General features: G+C 33.3%; 1 protein-coding gene across 3 annotated transcripts in view; it reads left to right on the top strand.

Annotated features, from left to right (window-relative positions):
• LOC128865100 (tyrosine-protein phosphatase Lar) overlaps positions 1-16953 on the top strand; it is a 271747-nt gene that overhangs the window by 250552 nt on the left and 4242 nt on the right. For all 3 annotated transcript variants that reach the window (XM_054105073.1, XM_054105071.1, XM_054105072.1), the window contains 3 exons: positions 10683-10822; positions 13101-16436; positions 16581-16691. In XM_054105073.1, coding sequence (XP_053961048.1) covers positions 10683-10822; positions 13101-16436; positions 16581-16691 — 3587 coding nt within the window. The remainder of the gene's footprint in view (positions 1-10682; positions 10823-13100; positions 16437-16580; positions 16692-16953) is intronic.

Raw genomic sequence — 16953 nt, 5'->3', positions numbered from 1 at the left:
CATACACACATACACATGTATATATTTGTTTTGTGTGAATATAGTACAAGTAAAAATACCCTGTAGAGAAAACTGCTGGTGCCGAATTTGTGTTCTTCTCGAAAATTCGAAACTGTCACTGTGACTAGTTGCCGTAGCCCAAACTGCCCATCACAAACATTCAAGTGCACTTCTGTTATTTCTGTCCATGCACCCCTGGTAGGCCGACAAAGGATGGCCTTCAGCTCCTTCGTCGCATTCTCTTTGTTCTCCTCTAACAACTGAAATCTCCTTCCACGAAGTGGTAACTTCAACTTGGGAAACAAAAAGAAGTCGCCCGGGGTCATATCAGGTGAATACGGTACTTGCATGATGGTTTTTACTTGGTGTTTGGTCAAATAATCCAGCACAATTTGGGCTCGGTGCGATGGCGCGTTTTCATCATGCAAAACCCAAGAATTGTTTACCCACATTTCCAGCCGTTTGCGACGTACAGCATCTCTCAAAAGCTGTAGAACGGATAAATAATATTCTTTATTGTCTGTCTGGCCCGATGGAAGGTACTCATGGTGCACTACGCCTTGGCAATCGAATAAAACAGTCAACATCACCTTCCCGGTCCTTTTTGATCTTTGGCACATACCCTAGTCTATTATTATTCTTAGTGCTAAATGGTGGATTTGATATGGTGATGACTAAATTTTTATTCACCCATCAGCACCGACGTCCTTCATTGCTCGTGCGCGATTTGACACGAGCCACGGACATGCTAAAAGCTTATGTAATTATTGAACTGCGGCTCAACCGATCGCAACTCTCGCAGGTAGTTGCCGCAAGTTAAAATTCAAGGGTTTTGATAGGCATCTTTTTTTTAAATTGGTGCCTTTTAAATTCAATCGCCACTCCACTCAGATTAGCTCCAGTTTTCCAGATAACGGTATTTGAAAGTTTCCCTTGGGGCCACTGAGAGGTTAGTTAGAAAAAACTTTACATCATAATTTTTGAAATCGAAATCATTTGACTTTTGTATAATATATGATGCAAAAACAAATTTCTAACACACATTTAAATCTTTTTTATTTTATTTTTACTTTTTTTTAAACAAATTTGCTTCCTCAATTTTAAAGAACTGTTTTTTAATATACATTTTTCACAACACGCACTTTGTGAATCAAGCCTAGCAGAATTTTGAATGCACACTTAATTTAAAAATTTTCCTGGTTTTGTGACTTAAGTTTTTTAATCTCACAAATTGCTCAAAAAAAATGTTCCAGTCTATCTACTTAAAAAACATAAAGAAGATTCAAGAAAATTTCGTCAATGTTGGGTATCTTTTGAAACGTTTTTCAGTCTATCTACTTCAAAAAATTATTAAAATTTCGTCGCTTTAAACATTAATTTAATTAACTTAAAAATTATTTTGGTCTGTGACTTTGAAGACAAATTTTCCAAAAAATTAAATAAAAATGTTCATTTATCTATTTACTTAAAAAAATAAACTCAAAAAAATATCAAATCAAAAATTCAAAACATTGGATCACTTTGACATAAAAACTAAAAAATTTACCAACAAATTTCAACAAATTTAGGAAAAATAAGACGATAGCAGATGAATATTTTGTCATGTAATAGATTTTCTACTAGCTTTTTCATAGCCCACATTTTTTTAATCAAACTTATAAAACAAATTTTGAATGCAAAACTTAATTTTAAAATTATTGTAATATATTAAAAAAAATTAAAAACAAAATTTTGAAACAAAAAACTTCAAAAAAAAGATTTCAAAAACAATGTTCAAAAAAATTAAAAAAAAAAAAATTTTCAAAAATATTTTTCAAAAAATTTTGTCCAAAAAAAATTTTTTCATTCTATCTACTTAAAAAAAAATTAAAAAAGGTTAAATAAATTTGGTCAATACATCCAAAATTTGGACTATACTATACACTTTTAAACACAAAAACAAATTCTAAATTCTAAAAATATCTTCAAGATTGGATCACTTTGACATAAAACTAAAAATTTTACATATTTCAACCAATTTAGGAACCAAAAGCTTTTTGACATTCAATTGTTCTTATACCTTTTTTGTTTTAAGTAGATAGATTGAAAAAAAATTGTTTACATTTTTTTTTTTTAATTTTATCACGTAATAGATTTTCTAGATTTTTCATAGCCCAAGCCTTTTGAATCAAACCTAGAAGCAGAATTTTTAATGCAAAACTTAATTTTAAAATTATTTTGGCTTTGTGACTTAAAAAAAATAACTAAATTGTAAAAACAAAAATTAAAAAAAAAAAATTTTTTTAATTTTCTAAAATGTATTTAAAAAAAAACCACCAAAATTTAAAAACTGTTAAAAAAACTTAAATAAAAAACAATTTCGAAATTAAAAAATAATAAAAATTAAAATTAAAAAAAAATATATAAAATTAAATTTTTGTTTTTTTGATTAGTTTTTGTTTTTTATTGACAATTGTATTATAATATAGTTAACTATAAAGTACAAAACGCTTATAGCTATGGCTACTGTGCTACTGTGGCCTTAATTTCCAAATCGTTTCTTATTTAAATTTTTTTGACTCTTTTTTGAAATCAAAAAATTTTTTTTTTATTTAAATTTTTTTTTTTTGTTTACAATTTTTATTTAAAATTTTTAAAAATTAAACAAACAAATTCAACAAATTTTCAAAAAAAAATATTTTACATTTTTTTGACTCTTGTTTGAAATTAAAAAACTTTTTTTTTATTTGAATTTTTTTTGTTTACATTTTTTTTTTTTAATTTTTAAAAATTAAAAAAACAAATTCAACAATTTAAAAAAAATATTTTTTTTATTCTATCTACTTTGAAAACAAAAATTTCTAAATTAAAATACAATTTTCAACAAAATTAAAAAAATAAAATTCCGTCTATCTTCTCATGGATAATTTGATTAACTTATTTTTTTGCTCTATGCCTTTTGAGAGTTAAAACCTGATTTTTAATTAACGAATTTGGAACTTTTGCCACTGCAACACTTTTTTGTAAATAAAACCTATGAAAATCACAAAAAAACTATGGAAAATTCGTAATTTTATATTAAAAGTCCTTACCCGACACATTTTAGAAATTTTAAATGCAATATTTGCGCGAATTTTTTTTCATTTCTTAAAAGATTTTAATGACGAAACTGAATTAAAAAAATTCTGTGAACTTTGGAAAAAACTCTAGTTTTGATAAAAGAATTAACGTCTTCCTAACTACCTGCGAGTAGCGGCCGCGAATAGGCACAATAAGTTGAATAAATTATTTATTTATTTTTTATTATATTTTATTCTTCATTATATTATTTCATAAAATTGTGTACAATAATAAATTATTTAACAAATAATTGCAACAAAGGCCTTCGTAATATAGTCAACTTTTCCCTACAGGGTCGGTATGCATAACTGCATAGGTAGGCGTTTGAATGCAAGGCTACACTGGCTGACTGTATGACCTGCTGCCTGTCATTGTTATTGTGTCAGTTGGCGTCGAAAGTTAATGAGAGGTTAAAAAAAGCTTTGCGCATAATTCATTCATCTACAATATCATTTCTCCAACTTTACATTCACAGTTTTCAATAGGCAAATGATTTGTGGGGGTGCATGAAAGCAGATACACATACACATGCATATGTACATGACTTTTGTATGAATGTGCTTACGTATGAGTATGTTTTTTGACTAAAAATTCAAAAAGTGACGAATGTATGAAATGTATGACTTGTTAAGTCATTGAACTCATCAACTCTTACAAATTCATGGCTTTTGTGGTTCTGCATTAGATGAATAGTGAATTTTTGTTTGAAAATATTTTAATTAAAAATGCATTCACAAACAAATATTTGTGTTTTTTTATTAGTAAAACTATGCAAAAGTATTTGTGTGCTTTCATGAAAAATCTTCAATGACAATTACTAAAAAAAGAGGATGTCATTCAGGCGAAATATTTTAGGGTAAATATATATTTTGATCTTCATATACTAAAAATATCGCATGCGAAAATAATAATACAATGCGAGAACTTTTGATATGCTATTCAGTGGAACGCGGTCACCACACCTTAGGGGGGGCGCGTATGAGAATGAATGCAATTTGAAATGTACGATAAAGTGAATATAGTGAAAAGATCCGCTAAATTTTATGTAACAATCTTATGGTTATGAAATTTCAAAATCCTGATTTTTAATGTTTTCTTTTTCCAACTTCCTAAGGCTCAGGGCATTTTTGCAATTTTTTCTACGAAATGTATTCCTAAGTTTCTTGTTGAATATTTAATGCGACAGACACTCTGTGTTTTTTATTTATGGCACTCTGTATTTGAAATCAGTAGATCTCAGCAAATCACTCAATAGGTCTCTCCTTTTCGTCAAGACTTAACAAGTGGCGAATAGATAAAGCAACTGGTAGAAATGAACAAATGTCAGCAACGCGCGAAGAGAATTGCCTTATATTACATGTGCTGGTAAGGCAGTGCGTCTAATGAGCTATAGCCATACTCGCTAGCGGTGAATCTTACGCGATTACTTTGTTGTTGCTTTCGCATGCAAATTTTTCGTCAATTTAATAGAGCATAGAGATAGTGAGCGGGAAAAGAAAGAAGAGACCGAATAACATAATCAAGCATGGAGCTCTCTTTAGCTGTGCTTATAAATACTGTGCATTAAAGATTTGAGCTTTTAAATATTAACCTAATACAAAGAAAATGTCTTGGTTTGCTTGAGAGTGGAACCCAGCACGCATTTAGAGTCGATCTCCATATTAGGCATTCAGTTTTTTTTTTATTTTGTGGAACAAGTTGTCGAATGCAGGCGAGCCTGTATGATGTAAGAGCTCGAGGCTTCAGTTTCTTCGAGGCTAATATTTCGTATTCTGAAATTAAGCAAAATATTTTCAAATATTTTCAAGTTTCATATTTCTCATATTCTCGTTTCATATTTCCCCTTTAATTGAATAACATTTATACTAGGGTGGTCCATAAAAATACGAATATTTATAACGACGATCTCCAGAATTGAAAAATAAAAGGCAGATATTTTATGTTTATTTTGAACTCCGTTGATATTTAATAGCAGCAGTTTCCCATGTATTTTATATAAGTCTTTTTTTTTTGTTTTTTGCAAATTTCATATAAATTAATATTTTCATACAAGTTCATGTCATAAAAATTTATATTTTCAATGGCAAACGATATTTCTCTTCAGAAATGAACGAACTATGAAATATTGATAATTATTTACTGCAAAATTATATGAACTATTTTTACAGGGTCTAAAAGTAAGCCATAAATGGCGTTATTTATTAGTTTTGTGGTTGTTTTGGGTTGTTTGCAAACAAATTCTCCAAAGATAATGCGAGTTTCGAGCCATTTTAAACTTGCACTATACGAGGGTCGTTTCAAAAGTTCGTGCAGAAATAAAAACGACTCAATTGCTTTATCGTGCCTGCGTAAGGAATGATTTTTTAACGTGCACTTTTACTCCACCTCAATCGGCGCAATATTCCAGTTTGTCATTCTCAGCAATACTCTGAATTCTCTCAGTCGTAATTGCTGCTAATGTATGTGGGAGTATATTTTATTTAAAAAAATATAGAAAAATTGTTTTTTTTTATGTTCGAGTAGTTTGCAAATATTTTATAAATAACTGCATAAGTATTCGTATTGTCAATGAAAATATTTTAAATTAAATTTTAAAAATTTTTAAGGTCTAAGATATTTTAGAAGATTATATAAATAGTCGAGTATGCAAAGTTATAATGTTATTAATATTTTATGTGAATATATTGTTATTATTATCATTATTATTATTATTATGATAATTATTATCATTATTACATCTAAGTACATACATATATTCAAATTATTTTAAGTAAAAAACTATAATAAAAAAAATTATTAATTAATACCCAAATTATTGACCACTGGGTAAACAGATAAAAAACCTGTTATTCTGTAACCTGTAAATCTTAAATATCCACAAATTTGAGCACAGAAAAAATATTTTAAATTACACAAAAGTGCAACACTGTGACAGGTAAGTAAAAATGCAGAGTTGTATTGGTATTGAAATTTTGAAAAAAAAAAAATTGAAAAAATACATCAAAAAAATGCTTCGTTCCCAAATTGATTTTCTCATTTTGGCTAGCAAAACTGTAAGCTAAACTTGTGAATGCGCTAAACTCGAAATTTTATGCAGCTAAAAAAAATTGTTCCTAGAAATACGTATTTTTCATAAATCATCATAACTTTTGATTACGCTATGCACAAAAAGTCACCACCCCAGTAAAAATTAATAATATAAAAATTATAAATTAATAATATAACAAACAAAAAAAACATTAAAAAGTTTCGTAAAAAATAATTATAAAAAGGCCCTATTTTCCCCCTCTTTTTGCAATTCAGCATACCGTTACAAATAATTACTCTTTGTAAATCTGCCGAACGAATTGACAGAGAAGGTATTTATAGAAATATTCCAATCATAGCATTAACTGCAAAACTTATACGGCATTCGCTTTTTCGAAACCATTTTAAGATTTAGAAAATCAGAACTTTTAGTATTTTCAGAAAGTAAGCCACAATTTATAGTTCATCCATTCGAATGCTAAACGTCGTATAAGCCTAAGTGGTCAATACATTAGAGATTGTCTTGCATATTTTATGTTCATTGTAGTACTTGCTTTAAGACAGAGTTCAGTGCAAAATACTCATATCTTCAGAAAAACTCGTATCTTCAGGTAAATTATAATAGCAGAAGACAGATGATGCTCGCAGAGATCCCAATTTTGTTTAAGTATTGCAGTCACCTGTAAGGTAATCAGTTAAAAGTCTGAAGTCTACTCTGCTGAGCGAAAGTAGCTTATGAGAAATGCCTTAAAATTTATCTGTTACATACTTTCAATTTAATAATTAGAAAGAAAATTTTTATATTGTAAAAAAAAATATTATTGCAGAATTTGAGATTTAAAAGAATTTTTGAATAAAAAGGAGAAAAAGGGTTTTGGAGTAATATTATTCTGGTACTAATTTTTAAGAGCTGATGAACTAATTATAAAAAAGAAATTTCGATTCCGATGATTTATGAAAAATAACAAGCAGTATAATACATAGATCTGGAAGGGCAAATTGTATGCAGTGTTGCATTTTTTGGAGCTAATTAAAAAGAAGAATATTTGCTTCAGATGGTTTAGGAAAAATAACAAACAGTCTACAAGAGTTAATTTCATGCAGTGTTGCATTTTTTATAACCCCAAAACAAGATCGCCTTAAAATAGGTGCTTGTTAATTTTTTTTATTTTTTCTTACATTTTTTTCCTTTTTTACTTTTTCTTTTTGGTAGTTTTGAAATTTTTTCTTTAAAATTACAAATGTCATTTCTATTAATTTTCAATGCAGCGTTGCATTTTTTGGAATGAGAAGAAATTTTACCTCAGATAATTTAGGAAAAATAACAGTATAAGGTATATGGACTTCTGAAAGGGTTATTACACCGCAACACTGCATAAGCCTTTTTTAGACCTAATTAAAAAGAATAAATTTTGCTTCAGTTGATTTAGAAAAAATAACAACTAATATAAGACATGGGTCTGCAAGGGTTAAGCTCACCTGTATGCAGATTGCATTTTTATGAAAAACTAATAAAAATCGCCATACAATAAGTGCCAGTCACTTAAATTTTTTTTTTTTAATTTTTGTATCTCTTCATTTCTAATTTCTTTTTATTCTTTTTTTTTTTTGTTTTTAATTTTTTCCCCCCTTTTTTGTAATTTTCCAATTTCTACATCAAAAAAGTACTTGTTTTGCTACTTTTACATATTTAAATGTAAATAATTTCCCAATCACTTTTTCGTTTCGTTCACCTCTACTCCAAAAGCTAATTAATGAAAGCCAGTATGCAATTTGAAGCGAGTGTGCCAACAAATATTAACGCATTGACGTCGCCAAATCCACTTCAAATCGCGCCATCAAACAAAAAGAAATAACTTAGACGGAAATTTTGAATTTTTCTTTTGATTTTTTAAAACTTTTGTTTCACCAACTACGAATTCAGTGAATTTTTGCAAAAAACTGAAAAAGTAGTATTAACCAAAACAAAATCTCTCTTCTTTTCTCTCTTTCTTTCATATTTTTTGGCCACTCGCTTGTAATACAACAACGTTAATTCATTGCACCAACTACGTCTTTGACTTGTGATTAAAAATTTAAACCAAAAAAAACAAAAAATAATAAAAAATAAACGCACTTTTTGTTTTGGGTTCGTTTTTTCGAATAAATCGCACAAATGCACAAATTTGCAAATGCCCAAACGTTTTTTGGTTTTTGTATGATATATCAAACACTCTGTGTATTATGTACTGTGTGTGTGTGTGTGTGTGTGAAAATACTTTTTGAACTCACAAAAAAATGCACAATTTTTGTAATTTTTGAACGCAACGCACTTTTCAATGGATGGTGTTATAAAATATTTAATACAAATTTCGCAAATAAAAAATTTACTCAAACAAAAAAAAATGTAGTCAAAAAAAGTGAGTATTTACAATTTTTCAACAGTTTTTCATAAATACTAGTGATATACATATATTTTTTAGTGATAAAATACCACATTTTTAAGGAATGATTCGTTAATTTTTAATAAGCACAATTTTTAAATAGAGAACAATCACTCTTATTGCCACCTACAACTGTTCAATTCATTCCACATTCTTATTTGAGATGAGCGCGTACTCAAACACTTGCGCTCACGCTCGCTCACCTACTCCAAATACTCACATCAACAACACTGTACAAAAATACTTTTGCAGAATCAAGAACAAATAAACCAAATAAACTTGCAAGTAACTGTATTTGATTTTTGATTACCGTACTTGTAAGTGCTTAGGTATGTTTAAGAATGTTTTTGTACTATATTTATAGATAAATTTTATAAATTTTTTGTAAATATTAATCGAAAATTAAAAACTTTACAAATACAACATAACATAAATGAATGTATACCTAGCCATTATACGTACATGCATATGCAAACATACATATGAATATTAATAAAAACAAACTACTCTCTCTTTTTGTATTTTGATTAAGTGTTTTTTCTTCTCTATTTCCACAAACCGTAAGGTTTTATGAAGCCCCACGGCCAAAAAAAAAAAACAAAAAATAAAAAAACGCAAGCGGAAGGGAAACTTAATTGACTTGCACTATTTTTGAAAGGAAAAAAAATTTTAATGCACTATTTTTGTCAAGCAAAAACTTTTTGTTGCATTAGCAAATTTTTTCTTAATGTTAATAAGAAAATTTTATACTCATATTTTAGTGCATTTACCAGCCAACCACTTTCACTGCATTTTTGTGAAAGTTTTTTTTGTTTTTGGTTTACATGATTTTTGTATGTGTTTGCACATTTTTAATAATAAATAAAAGTTTTTGGTTTATAGTAAGTAATCTTTCTTAACTATTCAAATGTGTCGTTAGCACATATTTTCTGTAAATATTTTTTCTTAATCAAACTTCGGTATGCTAAATGTCTTTTTTGCACATATAAAAAGCACAATTTTTGAAGGCACTGAAGATTTTTTTTATTTCATTTTTTGTTTTACGGTGTATGCTATTAACAATAATTATTTGTAAGAAAAAATAAGAAAAATTGATAAAAATATAAATATAAATAAAATGAATGCACTTTTTTTAAACATTTTTTGGCTAATGCTATGTTATATTTTGATGATTTTTTTCTTTCTTAAAGCTCACGGTGCACAACAATTTTTGAAAGCACAAATTTTTTAAATCCACTTCAAATTAAAAGTTTTTGTTAATGAAAATAGAAAAACCCAAACGTATTGGATGAAAAAAAAATCAGCCATTTAAATGTGAATCCCAGCACCTTTTCCTGTGAAAAAATGCATTATTTTAAATGTAAACTTTTAATTTGTTTCACCTTGACAATGAAATGTTTTCACTGCCATTGCAATTTGTTTATAATTTCTATGAATTTAACATCTAAAACTCGACTAGGCTTTTTTTATTAAATGCATTAGCGTTTTAGCGAAAAAAAATTCTGTGATATGATGGTATTTCCTTACACCAAAAGAGTTTAAAAAAAAGCTAAAAAAGTAAAAAAGGTTAAAAATTATACTTCCACCTCTACATGTTTTAACATTCAATTAACATTAAAAAAAAAAATAAACCAATAAACCAAAAAAAAAAATTATAATAATTCACTGCAGGTTATTTCAATCCAAACTACATATATTCTACAATTTCAATATGAATATATTAAATAATATATCTCAAATATTCTTAAGTATCAACTCTAGGTATCCACTGTATTAAGAACATATCTTTTACCACTACTTACATCTACTCGTATATATGAAGCGCTTCCGAGCATTTAGCAGCCTTAACGTATTCGCTAGTGCTTAAGCTCTTTAAGTAAAGTAGTTATGTGTATGCAAAACATTAAAAGTTATGTATAAATAATAATAGTTATATATAAATAATAGTTATATACATCATTTAAGCTAATACAAGTATATATTTATGTATGTCACATATAAAATTTATCCAACTGCTAAATAAATAAATCCACTAATTAACCATTAAGTCGCTAGCTATACCACTTAACTTTCTTTAAACACATTTTATTCCACTTTACTAACAAACGAATTCTTCCACTGTACCACGTTTAGTGCCTGGAGATCCTCAAGATGTGAAGGCAACTCCGTTAAATTCAACTTCAATTCATGTTACCTGGAAACCACCATTGGAGAAAGATCGCAATGGGATTATACGTGGCTATCACATACACGTACAAGAAATGCGTGATGAGGTGAGTGAAAAGTGAAAACTAGGCTTTCAAGCTCTGATTTAAGGGGTTATATGCAGTTAGAAGGCGAATTTTCCAGAATTTTTTCTGAGAAAACTTTGAAATCTATTGATCTAAATATTTGTACACATATTATGTTATCTTTTAACTGTATTTTAAGACTTAGTATTAGTAAAAATATTTATTTGGAAAGGAGCTACAGCTGATCTCCGGGAGCTCCTCTCAAAAATCACATTTTGCGATGACCACAATATCTCTGAACTGGATCCGCTGAAATAAAAACAACCAAACAGATTTCGTTAAAGTACCAGGTATACCTATACCTATGAAATGAGACGTTCAGCTATTAGTCCATAGATGTCGCTAGGAGTATTTTTAAACCTTCCCAAATGTCTGGTTTTTTTCGCCTGTCATTTGTCAACAATATTCAGTTCATTGTTTGTTACGTTTCATACAACAATGCATTTTTGTCGCTCTTAAAAATGTCGAATTTCGTGCCTTCAAACTACGATTTGCGGACATCGTTGATTTTTTGTTATCAATTGAAGAAAAACGCTTCTCAAGCTCATCAAATGCTTATAGAAAGAAGCTTATGGTGGACATGCTCTAAGTAGAGCACAGTGCTTCAGGTGGTTTGAAAAATTCTGAAGTAGTGATTTTAGCGTGGAGAATGAGGACCGTAGACGGACGCCGAATTGCAAGTATTGTTGGATGAAGATGATGGTCAAACGCAAGAAATGATGGCAGAGCAGTTGGGAGTGACCCAAAAAACCAGTTCCAAACGTATGAAAGACATGGGCATGCGTTTAAAGGTCGGAAGATGGGTGCCGCATAAACTGACAATGTGACAATGCACCGCCACATCGAACAAGAGCGACCCGGTAATTGGTGGAGACGTACGATTGGGAACCGCTGGTGCATGCGGCTTACTCACCAGACTTGGCGCCTTCCGATTATCATTTGTTTGCATCGATGGGCCACGCACTTTCCGAGCAGCGCTTCAATTCTCACAAAGAAGCCAAATAATAGCTCGATGATTGGTTTGCGACCAAAGACGGCCAATTTTTTTGGCGCGGCAACCACAAATTGCCTGAGAGATGGGAAAAATGTGTCGCTAGTGATGGCTATTATTTTGAAGATTAAATTCGTAACCATTTTTTGTTAATGAACGTTTGAAATTGAAAAAATGTTTCATTTCATAGGTAATGTTAAATCTAGTAGTTAATCGAAGGTGCAAGTAAAATACATTTTTTTTGACAAAATGGCGGTTTCCCAACAAAAAAATCAATTTTTGACCAAAATTTCGGCCTTAAATTTTTATATCAAAGAAAAAATATTTGTCGGTGAGTAAAATTCTTCGATTAATTACTAAAAAATATATTTAAGAAGATTAAAATTTGAGACTAATCGGTTTAGCCGTTTTCAAATAATATTGGTCATCAACTTTAAAAACACCATTTTGAGAAAAACGCGTTTAAAGTTTGAAAAGCACTTCAAGCACTCTGAAACGCCTTTTCAAATTTGCGTGTAACTTCGAAAATATTCACCGGAGCAATATTAAATTTTTTGTGTGTATTCTTAAATATATATATTATATGTACATTATGAAAATAAAACAAAAAAGAATCAATTTTTTGAGAATTCCAACTGCATATAACCCCTTAAAACAGCGTCGTCCTACTACGACTTTATTCGTTTCCACGACAGTCGGTTCTACGTTACCGAAACGACCCAGATTTATATCCGGCCAAGGACTGTCACTCCAGCAGCATTCCCCGTATGTAAGTATGGTGAATGTTTATGCTGCTACAACAACAACAACAACACGACTTTATTCGACATAAATTGAAGAACCAAATCAAGTCACTTGCAGGGTAGACCGTCTAACGTTTCAAGCTTGAAATAGCTTTTAGTAAGGAATAAATGAGCTTTTTTTTTTTAAAGGAGTTTTTTATTTGAAGGTATGGAATAATCCATACGGCTAATTATAGAGGAACACTGTAGGCGTTACTGTAGCCTATACTTTGAAGATAATTTTCGGTACATTTTCAACTTTATGGAGCTATGTCTTTGCACTCAAAACCAAGTTAAATCTCGCCAGAATTATTTACTAATTAAGTCACATCGAACAATTTTGCAAGAATTTTCTTCTTAGAGTCTTTTACACGAGTGCTCCCAGCAAATAGAAAAAATTCCTTATGTAATAAAATTAAATTTTCCTGCAAACATACCAATTATTTCGATGAAAACAAATTCTAACTATTCATTTTCTTCCCTCTAGGGCAAGGGCTTCCTAAACGAACCACTCAAATTCGACGTTGTCGACACATTAGAGTACAATGTGACCGGCCTGCAACCCGACACAAAATACTCCATTCAAGTTGCTGCGCTGACGCGTAAAGGTGATGGTGATCGCAGCGTGGCGGTAAATGTGAAAACTCCAGGTGGTGTACCGATACGACCCACAGTAAGCCTAAAAATAATGGAACGTGATCCCATTGTTTCCATCGAACTCGAATGGGAACGTCCGGCGCAAACATATGGCGAATTGCGGGGCTATCGATTGCGATGGGGCGTTAAAGATCAACCATTGAAAGAGGAAATACTACCCGGTCCGCAGATTACCAAACGACGTTTCAATGACTTGGAGCGTGGTGTGGAATATGAATTCCGTGTTGCAGGTAGCAATCACATTGGCATCGGTCAAGAGACAGTGAAAATCTTCCAAACCCCCGAGGGCACACCTGGCGGACCACCCGCAAATATAACAGTGCGCTTCCAGACGCCGGATGTGGTGTGTGTCACGTGGGATCCACCCACGCGTGAGCACCGCAATGGCATTATTACACGTTACGATGTACAATTCCACAAAAAAATCGATCATGGTTTGGGTTCAGAACGAAATATGACGGTACGCAAGGCGGTGTTCACAAATCTGGAGGAGAACACTGAGTATATCTTCCGCGTGCGCGCTTACACTAAACAAGGTGCCGGACCATTCAGTGAAAAGATATTTGTCGAAACCGAACGTGATATGGGACGTGCACCAATGTCAGTGCAAGCGGTCGCCACCTCAGAGCAAACGGCAGAAATATGGTGGGAACCGGTGCCATCACGTGGAAAGTTGCTTGGTTACAAGATTTTCTATACAATGACGGCGGTGGAAGATTTGGATGAATGGCAAACGAAAACTGTTGGTCTTACGGAGTCCGCGGATCTGGTTAATCTCGAAAAGTTTGCGCAATATGCAGTGGCGATAGCGGCGCGTTTCAAAAATGGACTTGGACGCCTGAGTGAGAAAGTTACAGTGAAGATAAAGCCCGAGGATGTGCCGTTAAATTTGCGCGCTCACGATGTTAGCACACATTCGATGACACTCAGTTGGTCACCTCCCATACGTCTCAATCCGATCAATTACAAAATCTCGTTCGATGCGATGAAAGTGTTCGTGGACTCACAAGGCTTTACGCAAACACAAATCGTACAGAAACGCGATATTATACTGAAGCATTATGTGAAATCGCATACAATCAATGAGCTGAGTCCCTTCACCACCTATAATGTGAATGTGAGCGCCATACCATCCGACTACTCTTATCGCCCGCCTACCAAAATCACTGTTACCACACAAATGGCGGCGCCTCAGCCAATGGTGAAGCCCGACTTCTACGGTGTAGTGAATGGTGAAGAAATACTGGTCATTCTCCCGCAAGCCTCCGAAGAATATGGTCCAATTTCCCATTACTACCTTGTTGTGGTGCCCGAGGATAAGTCAAACTTGCACAAAAATCCCGATCAGTTTCTAACTGAAGACTTGCTGCCGGGACGCAATAAGCCTGAACGACCGAACTCGCCCTATATCGCCGCCAAGTTTCCACAACGTTCCATTCCCTTCACTTTCCACCTCGGCTCTGGCGACGATTATCATAATTTCACCAATCGCAAGCTTGAGCGTGATAAGCGTTATCGCATTTTTGTGCGCGCCGTTGTCGATACACCACAAAAGCATCTTTACACGTCCAGTCCCTTTTCTGAGTTCCTGTCTTTGGATATGCGTGAAGCGCCACCGGGCGAGCGGCCACATCGACCCGACCCGAATTGGCCCTCCGAACCAGAGGTTTCTGTCAACCGCAACAAGGACGAACAAGGCATGTGGTGGGTGGCTCTGCCAGTTGTTGCCGCACTCATTTTCACCATATTCATCACCTGGTGCATTGTGCGACGTCGTCGTCAACCATGCAAAACGCCTGATCAAGCTGCCGTCACACGTCCACTGATGGCAGCCGACCTTGGAGCCGGCCCCACGCCTAGCGATCCCGTCGATATGCGTCGCTTGAACTTCCAAACACCCGGCATGATATCCCATCCGCCCATTCCCATTTCCGAATTTGCCAATCATATCGAGCGCCTCAAAGCGAATGACAATCAGAAATTTTCGCAAGAGTATGAGAGCATTGAACCGGGACAACAATTTACATGGGACAACTCCAATTATGACTATAACAAATCAAAGAATCGATACGCAAATGTAACTGCCTACGATCACTCGCGCGTACAATTGCCATTGATAGACGGCATCATCGGTTCGGACTACATCAATGCCAACTACTGCGATGGCTATCGGAAACACAATGCATATGTGGCAACTCAGGGACCGCTACAAGAAACCTTTAGTGATTTTTGGCGCATGTGTTGGGAACTAAAAACGACCACTATCGTCATGATGACACGCCTGGAGGAGCGCACACGCATCAAATGCGATCAGTACTGGCCGGTGCGCGGCACTGAGACCTACGGCCAAATGTTTGTCACCATCACAGAGACGCAAGAGCTGGCGACCTATAGCATACGCACCTTCCAGATTTGCCGACAAGGTTTCAATGAACGCCGCGAGATCAAACAACTACAATTCACCGCCTGGCCAGATCATGGCGTACCCGAACATCCAGCACCATTCCTACAATTTTTGCGTCGCTGTCGAGCACTCACCCCACCAGACTCCGGTCCAGTCATAGTGCACTGCTCGGCTGGTGTTGGGCGCACGGGTTGCTACATTGTTATTGATTCGATGTTGGAGCGCATGAAGCATGAGAAAATTATTGACATATACGGGCATGTAACTTGTTTGCGTGCTCAACGCAACTACATGGTGCAGACCGAGGACCAGTACATTTTTATACACGATGCCATCTTGGAGGCAATTATTTGCGGACAAACGGAAGTGCCAGCACGCAACTTACACACCCACCTACAGAAATTGTTGGTAACCGAACCGGGCGAGAATATCACAGGCATGGAAATGGAATTCAAAAAGCTTTCGAATGTCAAGGTGGACTCGTCGAAATTCGTCACCGCCAATTTGCCCTGCAACAAGAACAAGAATCGTTTGGTACACATACTACCATACGAATCGAGTCGCGTCTATTTAACACCCATACACGGCATCGAGGGTAGTGATTATATCAATGCCAGCTTCATTGATGGCTATCGCTATCGGTCAGCTTATATTGCTGCTCAGGGCCCAGTGCAGGATACGGCTGAGGATTTCTGGCGTATGCTGTGGGAACACAATTCAACAATTGTAGTAATGCTGACTAAGCTCAAAGAGATGGGCAGAGTAAGTTGAATGAAATGAAGTGAAGAAAAGAAAATGAGGAAAAATAGAGTAGGAAAAGAAAATGAGGAAAAGTAGAGATTTGAAAATTATTTATTGCACTTTCACAAATCTTCTTCGAAATGTAATTAAATTTTGTTTCTATAGGAAAAATGTTACCAGTACTGGCCACACGAGCGCTCTGTACGCTATCAGTATTACGTGGTGGACCCGATCGCTGAATACAATATGCCACAATATAAACTGCGCGAGTTCAAGGTGAGTTGATGAATAGAAGTAATATTTTAAGATCGATTCGAAACTATTTAACTGAAAATCTTATTTGAAAGCTGGAACCTCCATGCAAAAATAGAAATTTATGTATACGAGTATTTTTGATAAACTTAAAAAACAAGCGATTCTTAGTCTTAGTGAAAACTGAGCGCGAACAATGGCTGCGAACGATAGCATTTAATTTTTTCCAAAAAAAATCTCAAAATTTGTATTATTTGTCATTATTTACTTTGTCTACATTATTTAT

The sequence above is a fragment of the Anastrepha ludens genome, chromosome 5, assembly GCF_028408465.1.
Source record: "Anastrepha ludens isolate Willacy chromosome 5, idAnaLude1.1, whole genome shotgun sequence".
Classification (NCBI taxonomy): domain Eukaryota; kingdom Metazoa; phylum Arthropoda; class Insecta; order Diptera; family Tephritidae; genus Anastrepha; species Anastrepha ludens.
This window is presented reverse-complemented; position numbering and strand designations above follow the sequence as displayed.